Source organism: Suillus paluster (assembly GCF_016628075.1).
Source record: "Suillus paluster strain FC165 chromosome Unknown EDB91scaffold_22, whole genome shotgun sequence".
NCBI lineage: Eukaryota > Fungi > Basidiomycota > Agaricomycetes > Boletales > Suillaceae > Suillus > Suillus paluster.
Genome location: NW_024537582.1, coordinates 83,789 through 94,215, shown reverse-complemented (window position 1 = coordinate 94,215; position 10,427 = coordinate 83,789). Strand labels below are relative to the sequence as shown.

General features: G+C 51.4%; 2 protein-coding genes across 2 annotated transcripts; one reads left to right on the top strand and one right to left on the bottom strand.

The window, feature by feature from the left end:
- The first annotated feature begins 316 nt into the window (after positions 1-316).
- On the top strand, positions 317-3,570 carry EDB91DRAFT_314018 (uncharacterized protein). Its single transcript, XM_041326825.1, has 4 exons — positions 317-410; positions 460-2,411; positions 2,460-3,012; positions 3,062-3,570. Exons 2-4 carry the CDS (start codon positions 470-472, stop codon positions 3,078-3,080), a joined length of 2,514 nt encoding a protein of 837 aa, XP_041177728.1. The 5' UTR covers positions 317-410; positions 460-469; the 3' UTR covers positions 3,081-3,570.
- Positions 3,571-3,679: 109 nt separating this feature from the next.
- Positions 3,680-9,409, bottom strand: EDB91DRAFT_1129321 (DNA-directed RNA polymerase II, subunit 1). The gene is made up of 12 exons (XM_041318562.1): positions 9,166-9,409; positions 8,794-9,117; positions 8,497-8,743; positions 8,267-8,444; positions 8,013-8,126; positions 7,893-7,953; positions 6,806-7,840; positions 5,900-6,774; positions 4,403-5,865; positions 4,140-4,214; positions 4,064-4,093; positions 3,680-3,948 (listed from the first exon to the last, which is right to left on the bottom strand). The coding sequence occupies exons 1-12, from the start codon at positions 9,355-9,357 to the stop codon at positions 3,842-3,844; spliced, it is 4,701 nt and encodes a 1,566-aa protein (XP_041177727.1). The 5' UTR covers positions 9,358-9,409; the 3' UTR covers positions 3,680-3,841.
- Positions 9,410-10,427: the final 1,018 nt, after the last annotated feature.

Below are 10,427 nucleotides of genomic sequence, written 5' to 3'. Positions count from 1 at the left end.
TAGCCCAGCAAGAACCAGGGATGTTCGGTAGTTTGGATTATAATTATAAGTTGTGAGAAGGAAAGTGGCATACGTCGAGGTTACCGCCTGGGATCGTGCTCGTAGGCGGTAGGCACCAAGATTGAGTCGACAAGCGGTGTTATGACAAGAGGGTTTAGCGCCGAAGAACCGCGACAGACATGAGATTAGCGCGGCAAAGTATAGCAAACGTGGGAATTTGGGTTACACGCGGATGGTCGCTGGCGTTGGAGTGAGAACCGAGTACCGAGCAACATTATAATCATTGTTTTGTTATATTTGGTTATTTGAGCTGTTTGTTGGTCGTCGCGGTATTCGTTGTCCGTCGTCGTCGTCCTTGCCGTCGTCCTTGGGGATTTTTTTTCGATTCTTAGAGCGATTACTGACCAACTGTAAGTTTAAATCAAAGGTTATCCATCTATCTGACTCAAGTTAACTTAGTTGTTTGTCCATGGCCGTTCTCGCACCACAAGATTGGCAGCCACCTCGCGATCTTACAACAAGCATGGATAATTCAATACCAAGACAACGTTCTTCACCTTCAAACGATTCACAACCTAACATACCCACTCAACCTTATCCATACCCAGTTCAGCAACAGCCTCATGGCTCTTGGACTCCATCTCCTCAAGCTCAACCCTTTTACCCTTCTTACTATCAACAAAATCAACAACAAATCAATTACCCAACAACAACTCAAAACCCTTATTTCGACCCACAAGCTAACGCACAACTAGCTCAGTGGGCATACCAGCAAATGATGTATTCTCAACAACAACAACAGATTCACGCTCAACGTACAACAACTCAACCACCAGAATACTTTAACCCCTCCCAATTATTCTCCCCATTTCCAAGTGGAACACCCCCTCCTCATTCTCACTATCCGGCTCCCCAACAGGCGCAGCGCTCCCTTTCATCAGATGCCGCTCAATACAGCGGCTTTCATCCCTATCGCCGCCCAAATAATACTCGCTCCCAGGATCATCCAGAATGGCGTACTCAACCACCATACGCACGCGGTGAAGCTTCCGCTTCTACCACTTCCGTTAATTCTTCATCATCTCACGGAGCCGCTACCTCTCGCCAACGTACAACAAGCATTCAGGGTCAGCAATCCCGCTCAAGGAACCCCCCTCCAATAGAAACACCCCGCGCTCGTACAGGAAGCGGTTCATCTAGTACTGGCAGTAGACCAACCCCACATCCACACCACCGTACCACTTCCTCATCTTCCACTAATTCATCCACACCCCGTCCCTCCGCCTCAACCGCAACCTCTAGAAGTTCTACTTCTACAGCAACAACCCCAGCAACCGCTTCTTCCTCTTCCCATGCTCGCCCAGTCCGTCCTTCCCCACTTAGTCAAGGCACATATACGGCTGCGGAAAAGCGTATGTCACGTGATGACTCTGACCTAGCCGCCATCCTCGAAGGCACTTCCATAGGTGCAAAAACAGGCGGCATCAAAGGCAGACTCCGTCGCGCCCTCAGTCTAAACGCCGCTCAAGCCCTTCAAGAAGAAGAAGAAACCCCAGTTGCAGGTGGCAGCACAAGCAAAGACCCTCCCACAACCACACCCCCAGATGCAGACGCCGTTAGCACCGCCACGGTTCAAACTAAGAAAAAAGGGCGTGCTGCCAGTTTGTTCAATAGCCGTTTGAACGCGAGCACCGATAATATTTCTCTGAGCTCGACCATGTCCTCCGCATCCGTCGTGATCCGCAAGATCGGATCCATCGGAAAACTAGCAAGGCGAAACAGCCTCGCAGGTATCACCTCCCTCTTCAAGGACAAGAACAAGAACAACGAGGGAGCCGAGGACAGCGGGGGAAAGAAGAAGAAGAAAAAGGATGCAAAAGGAGAAGTCGTGGCTCCTAGCGTCTCTCATGCCGTCGCTGAGCTTGATCGGGGGGAATGGAGTGCTCCGGAGATGAGCGGGTTGAGTCCAGCTGCAAAGCTTGCTAGGCAGCATACCCTCAAGAGTAATGCAGAGGCTGCTGCTGCTGCTAAGGTGCGTGTGGAGGCGCGTGCGGAGCAGCAGCCTGCACAAGTTAATGGGACCCATGTCCCTGCTGCGTGGGAGAAGAACACTGCTACGCGCGCTGGAGAATCGAGTGCGAGGGTCGCTGAGGATGGAACGCGTGTGGTGGTTGAAGAGGATGAGGAGAGTGACGATGGACATGCTTATGTACCCCAGCCTGGACAGAACTTCATATCGGACGGCTGGGACGACGATGAAGTCTGGGATGAGGATGGGGAAGAGGACGTTACTATTCGTGTAGGAATGAGTGCTGACCACCAGGGTGAAGACGAGGAAGTCGTCGCTTGGGCGACTAATATCAGGCGGAGCGTTGAGCGCCATCGGACGCCTGCAAAGGGCATCTTGAAAGGTGCGTGTGTCCAGGCTGCTGTTTGCGCTGACTGACTTTTGGTGGTAGGAGCTGATAACTACACGCAAGAGGTGTATAATGGGGAAAGCGTGGTCAACCCTGCTTTTAGCCGCGTACGCTCGAATTCGGATAATTCGCATCCGGGGCAAGGTTCGGAGCTGGGTCCTCTCGCAAGGATGCCCTCTCCTGATCCAGACCATATAGATGGGCTTCATCGACACCCTTCCCATTCATCCACTGGAGGTACCTCATTCCCGTCTCCTCTCAACCCATCTGACGTTTCACCAGACAAAGAAAATCAAAATCAAAAAGAGAAAGAAAAGGGCATATTCACGCTCAGCAACTCCAGCGCCCCAGCCCTTTCAACAATCCCTACCAACCCCCCGACGCTGACTCACCGCTCAGCAACGACGCCTGCCAAAAGGCTCGTGTTTGCAAATAATTTGTCGGTTTATGATACGTTTTCATCGACTGTTTATGATCGTCGCAGCGAGCCTGCGACGTGGAGCCGATTGACGCCTGCGTTGGCGCAACGCATTAAGGAGGAGCTTAATTCGTATAAGATGGAGGAGATGGAGGTGCATGCTTGTAGTCGAATGCAGTGCGTCTTTTCGTTTCTTTGCGGGATTTTGTGCTGATTGGTGATGTAGTACCCAATTTTTCATCTGAGATACCAGGCTTGGCTGAAGTGGCGCGTGGTAGTGCTTGTTCTTTCGATTGTCGACTGCCCTACCCCACTTTTTCTATCTCTAAAGTTCCTCGGCTCTTTCTCGTTGTTTCGTTTCGTACACACAACCAACCTATCCATCTAAAAAAAACCCCAGCATACTCATTGCTCATGCACTCGCATCTTTACAAGCGGCTGCGCTGCACAGTTTACCTCATTAAAGCTGTCGGATTCAGATATCCATTTATCCCAACGTGTTTTACCCTCTTCTCATTCTCATCTTTCATTTCTCATTTTTCATTTTTTCTCTTCTGACAACATATACCCTCACGTGTAATATTATGCGCGCCGGGCGTTGCCCCCCTCCCTCACACTCCCACTCTTTTGCAAATAGCTCTGCTCGTACGTACATTTGATATCTTGGACGCTGCGTTGAGTGCGTTTGACGGCTGATTTTTTTTAACAATGTGTTGAGCGAGCGGGCGAGAGCGACTGCAGGTTTACTTATGCTGACCTATATGCAACTCATGTTTAGAATACATACCGCAAAGTTCGACTTCAAATGAATGTGTTATCATGCCCACCTGTAACTCAAGAACTTTGACGGACGCATCGTAAATAAGGCATATCTAGCGTTGTATAGTAAAAATTGTGCTTAATCTACATGGAGTGCTTGACAGGAAAAAAGTGCTAGATAATTACGCCAACGAAGACGACGAACAAAACATAACCCAACCTGCTTATAAACACGAAGCGGTGGTGCTTACTCCCAAGACGGCGAGGTGCTGTACGAGTGACTACGCCCGTTCTGCGCTGGACTCGAGGGCGACCACTGGGGTGATGTCGGACTATAAGCGGGAGAAGCAGGGGCTGAAAAGAGGTTAGCGATGGCTTAGTAACTAGGGAAAGAGTCTTACAATATGCGGGTGCTGTAAGGTGGGAAGAGGTTAGTGGGTGTGGAAATGCGATAAGTGGGAGTACTCACAAGCTGGGGAGTAGGTGGGGGATGTGGGAGCTAAGAGGTGTGAGCAGCTTGTATTTTGTGAAGATGGGCGACTTACAGTATTTTGGAGATGAGGGGGATACTGGTGAAGTGGGAGAATATTTGGGTGAGGATGGTGACATTTGAGCAGGTGCTGGAGTAGGAATTAGTATACAGTTGTTGGTGTGAAGATAAAGACTCACAGGCTGTAAGTGTGAATAGAGCGGTACAATGGATCATCAGTACGAATCATACGTGAATAGCTTCCGTGCTTACTTGGTGAGTCTGAGAAAGAAAAACATCAGTTAAGGAACTAGCTTGAGATACGAGAGATAAACTTACAACGTGGAGAAGCAGGACTGAACGAGGGACTGGTGGGAGAGTACCGCGGTGACGTGGGCGAGAATGACGGAGATTGTGGACTGTAGCGTGGCGAGGTGGGAGAGAACGACGGAGAAGTGGGAGAATAGCGTGGGCTCGTTGGCGAATACCCTGGTGACGTGAGATTGAGTGCAGGAGATGTCGGTGAATACGTCGGCGAGGTTGGTCCTCTGCCACGGTCGTAGAATGGAGAAGTAGCATATGGGGATGTTCCAAAAGGTGATGTCGCTCCACCGAACGGTGATTGGGGAACATATGGCGATGTCGGCGAGTATGCATTGGGAGAGCTGGGGCTGTACCCAGGTCCCGCAGGCGACATGCCTCCAGCGCCAAGAGGACTCTGCCCATACCCAAGGAAGGAAAAGTTTGCGGGATCTTCGCCGCCATTGACAGCGAGAGGAGAAAAGGCGGCTGATTCCCCTTTGAAATTCCCTTCTGACCACGCAGGGGAGTTGGTGTCGTATGGGGTCATTGCCACTTGTCCTGGTGTCATGCCACCATCGGCCTGTGCAGCTAGCATGTTTTGGACTGGCAGGCGGTGATCAACGATAGCGTCCTTCAGCATGTCAATGTCAAGAGCCACATCAAAGGCGCCAGTACCCATGGGTGCTAGCTGGCCGAACATGACGTTCTCGGCGATGCCATGACAGTCATCCTTCTCGCCGACCGCAGCTGCCTCCATGAGAATTTCTACCGTCTCCTCGAATGAACAGCGCATGAGAGCCCCAGTGTCAGCGCGATTGATGCCGTGACGGGTAATTGCCATCAGCGAGCCTCGGTGAGTCATGAGGTCGCAAAGGAGAGCGAGATGGCGATAGTTGACGTAGGAACCGTCGAATTCGATGACTCCCCGTAACTCCCTCATAATGGCAGCGCGGGCTGCTTCGATGCCCAGCACATTGAAGACCTCGACGCAGCTATTCGAATACGTACGAGTGAAGTCGACGTCATCGATACACATGACAGTCTTCAGGTTGATACCGTCCGTCTCCAACACCCACTCCTTCTTTGCCTTGATAGCGCCAGTCTTGTCGACATACACCTTGTCATGCTGCTGCAAAAAGACTCTCTGGATGCCAGGAACACCGCGCAAGCTAACGGAATTCAACATGGTGTTTTCAAGCTGGCGCAAGAAGATGTCTTCTTCGACTGTTCCCAGACCATCATCATCTTTGTCACCACCGCCGAGTACACGACAACGGATGATTAGCTTCTCCGAGTTATCTTCGCTCCAGATGACGAAGAGATCAGTCTTGAAGCTCTCTGCGATGCGACCGGCGACGTAAGCCATTGTGAGCTTGCGATCAATCATCTTGGGACGGTCGAGCTCGAGACGAAGGAGCCACGGCGACTGCAGATGCAGCTTGGACTCAATCTCCTCGTCGGGGATGGCAAAGAACGACTCTACGAAGACGGAGTCCTTCCTCGATGATAGTGGAGCTTGGGTCTGGGTCATACCAGATCTCCACGGCTGCAGTCACGGTACGCAATGAAGTATATGCGAGCTCTTGCTGAACGTTCTTAGCAAGCAGACCCTGACCCTCTTCGGCAATGTCAGGCTCGAGGTACACAGAGAGAGAAGGCGTTTTGATTTTGGTGGCGACGTTGATAATCTCCTTCAGACGCGGGACACCCAGTGTCACGTTCTTACTGGAGACACCGGCATAATGGAACGTATTGAGCGTCATCTGCGTAGCTGGTTCACCAATCGACTGAGCAGCAAGCGTGCCGCACATCTCTCCTGGGTTCACCAACGACTGGTTGAACTTGGCTTCTACTTCACCAAGGACCCAATCAAACGCCTCCCTGGTAAGATGGAATTGTTCGAGTACGCGGCGCGCGGCCATGGTGGCACGGATATGCATGCGGAACGTCAGGGATGAGTTGGCTTGGACTTCCCTCGTCAGCGGATCATCACCAACGACGACAGCCAAGCGGCTGTTGAGCTGCTGCACGGCTTCAACAATGTAGGCTGGCTCCAGATCGCTTGGTTTCCGCTTGTCGATGTGGAAGATTTGGCTGGCGTTCTGAATGATACGGTGAAGGTTGACAGGCAGATAATGAGGAGTAAGGCCGTCTGCCTGAGGGAAGATGAATTCCCGTAGAAGACGTCGGTCGTTCAGAAGCTCGTTATACTCTTCGTCCAACTTCATCTGCAGCTCCATAGAGCTGTCATCCACGCCGATCTGCAGGGTATTGGGCAGGAAGCCATTCTTGCCGTCCGTGACATCAACGCGATAGTTGTGCTCAAACGCTTCATTGTCGAGGCCAAACGTCTCGATCTTCTGACGTTCGATGAACGCTCCGTCCATACCGTCTTCGCCGTACACGAACTGAATGAGATCCCCGAGCTGAGTTGCGTACCGTGCCGTCATAGTGAACCATGACGTCCTCCAATGCCTTGACAAGACGACGCTGGATATACCCGGTCTCTGCCGTCTTGACGGCGGTATCAATGAGACCTTCTCTTCCAGCCATAGCATGGAAGAAAAATTCTTGCGGCGTCAACCCTCTCAAATATGAGTTCTCGACGAAGCCACGCGCTTCCGGACTGAAGTCGTCCTTGGCGAAATGGGGAAGAGTACGGTGACGGAAACCGAACGGGATACGACGACCCTCAACACTCTGCTGCCCGACACAGACAGACATTTGCGAGATGTTGATGTATGAACCTTTGGAACCAGCCGTGACCATCTGTTTCACGTTGTTATCATCCTTCAGGTTCTTCTGCGCGTACTGACCAGAGTCATCACGAGCGCGGTTGAGCTCGCGCTCTACCTTGCTCTCGAATGACTCTCGGATGGTCATACCAGGCAGTGTCTTCAACCGGTCGTGATATGCATCCTCGATGATCTCCGCGACCGACTGCTTCGTCTCGCTGATGCGCTGCGTGATGTATTTCATGACCATGGGACCAGCAATGGTGTCACCGATACCGATACTGAATCCGTTGTGGAACAACCAGAAGTTTACGACCATCTGGATGCCCGTAAAGAGGTCACGAGTAGCTTCAGGACCCTTCTCGCGGAAGACGACGTGCACCAGACCACCTTGCGAAGCGCCCACAGTCTTCTTCTCGACAACGCCAAAGATGATCTCGCCATTCTCAATTAACATGCCGTCATCGAAGATGGGGTTCGAGGACTTTGGATCTGGCGCTCGGTGGATGTTGATACCGCGGGGGATCACCATGCTAAGAATCTGCTTTCCAGACCACAGGGGTTTTGGCTTGATAATAGCGGGTATTGGCACGTTGCCGTCCCAGCTGGGGACCCACAACAAGATATTCTGAACATGGTTCCAGTCCAGGAATGTATCTCGCAGCGTGAACTTGCGAATTCCACAAAGCGTATCCTGCACAATGCCCATGACAGGCTTATTGGCTTGTGGCGAGATGATCTATGCGCCCCGGTTAGATAGAACATGCATAAATGAGAGAAGATACCGTTACCTGACGGGGAACCCATGCTATCTGAGACAATTCGGCACGCGTTTCTTCACTCTGTGGAATGCTGGGGGGGGGGGGGGGGGGGGTGAATATCGTATCGCACATGACATATAAGTGACTTACTGCATGTTCATTTCATCGCCGTCGAAATCGGCATTATATGGAGGTGTCACGGACAGATTCAGTCGGAAGGCTATACACATTAATTTCTCGGAAAGCACGCAGAAGATGCCTGTACTCACTAGAGTAGGGCATCAGTCTCACCCGGTGGCTCATCATACTCATCTTGTGCAAACTAGGTTGCCGGTTGAACAGCACGAAGCTGAAACGGATATCAGTATGAAAAATGGCGCGCATCCCTTGTTCATCGAACTCACTCTCCATCCTTTAGATGCCGCTCTACAATCCAGCCGTATTGCAAGAATGCGTCTGCACGTTTATTATAGCGCAGGTCAATACGTTCGCCAGTATCTCGCACGACGTATCGTGCACCAGGGTATGTAGTCGGGCCGTTGCGCACCAGCTCTTGAAGGTATGCGATGTTATAGGGCGTCACTACATTAACACTATAAGTTCGAAAGGCCCAGAACAATTACTAAGAACGCACCTCGCTCGGGATAGGTCAAATTCATGGCAATGCTTCGAGGAACTCCCACTTCATCCAGCTCTAGATTAGGATCGCCGGTGATGACAGTACGCGCGGAAAAGTCCACACGCTTGCCCATCAGGTTACCACGCAGACGCCCCTCTTTCCCCTTTAGTCGTGCACGGATAGCCTTCACCGGACGGCCAGACTTCTGCAACGCTTGAGGAATACCAGCGATGTCGTTATCCATATAGGTGGCAACGTGGAACTACAACCAGACAGTCAATAGGTGCACTTGGATTGTCTCACGATACTTGCCTGGAGCAGATGCTCATGCTCGCTAATGACATGTGCAGGCGCACCCTCCTGCTCACAACGCCGTACATGTGCGGACGCCTTAATAATCTCACCGAGCTTGTACGTCAAGTCATCTTCGCTCCGCATGGCACCACCATCGACAGCTATACTTGGGCGGACGGGAGGAGGCGGAACAGGCATCACGGTGAGAATCATCCATTCAGGACGAGCGTACTCATCCGAAAGACCGATGAGATGAAGGTCGGAATCGGACATCTTCTTGAATGTCGTGTAAACCTCAGACGGTGTAATTAGCCGCTTGTCGGGCTGCATCGACTTCACATCCTGAAAACTGGTCAGTAACAGCATTCAGTAATGCTGCATTATACCAACCTCGTCCTCATCTTTGGGTCTTTTGTACTGGACAAACAGCTTCAAGCCTTCTTTCCTGATCTGCGGTTGTCCATGACCGCATCCACCGTGACCTTTCTTGGGTTCATCCGCATCTCCTTCAGCACCATCTTCCTTGGGCTCGTCAGTCTCACAGACCATCTTGGTCTTGCAGTGCGCCCATACAACGGCCATGCGCGCCTTCGGATCGCGAATATGCCGGATCTTGTCGGCGAAATTGGGATCGGACTAATGAACGACAATGACATTGAACGAACAGATTAGGAAGCACATGGAATGTAAACGTCAGCATCAACGTCGACGGAAATAGAAATATTATCTAAGAGATTCCAATGCATCACAAGGAGGCAGCCGACATGATTTGGCATATATGTCGGCCATTGGTAGGCCCTCTTCCCGCGTCACAGGGAGGGGGCCACCAAAGCCGAGTCCAGTACGGTGCCTTTAGCACTAGCTGGACTACGATTTTTCGCACTCCTCGTTCAGCGCCCCATTTCACCGCGCACCTCGTGTCCAACCATCACTGGGCGTTTGCAATAGTCCACGCGGCGATCAAGCGATCGAAAACGCGCGCAGACCACGCCGCAGGGGGTCAAACGCCTCGTTTATTTCGAGGTACTGCCGCGGTGCGGGTTTGGGGTTCTCCAATGGATTATGGAGAGAGCCCCCAGAAAATTGGGTGGTGGGGTGCGAAACGAGTAGAGGAACGAAATTCAACTCACGATATCGGCTTTTAGCTTTCCACAATTTACACAGATACATTCCAGGATCTTCTTCACTTTAATGATGAAACCTGAATAACCAGATGAATGTCGAACGCTGAGACAAAGACAGGTTCGATAACACACCTGGGTGAAAGACCGGCCTCGCCAACTCGATATGGCCAAAATGACCAGGACATTCTGACATTCCCTCTCCACATGTTTGACACTTGAAATTTCGGTCGATAGTGCCCATGCGAGGGTCCATTAAACCGCCCATCTTAGGTTTGTGCGTTGTCTCGTCCATGACCTCTGGATGCTCCACCTTTGCCACTGAGTACGCTTTCTACATGATTGAGATTACTAGTTAGTACAGCAAGGGAGAGATGAGGTCGCGACGCACAATTTCCTCTGGGGACAATATGCCAAACTGAACCTCCTTCACTTTGCGGATGGGAGCGGCCGAATACGCGAACTGGTGGCCCAACATGATTGCAAAAACAGTAAAGGGAGGAATGGAAATGAAAACGCGTAAAAATCAGG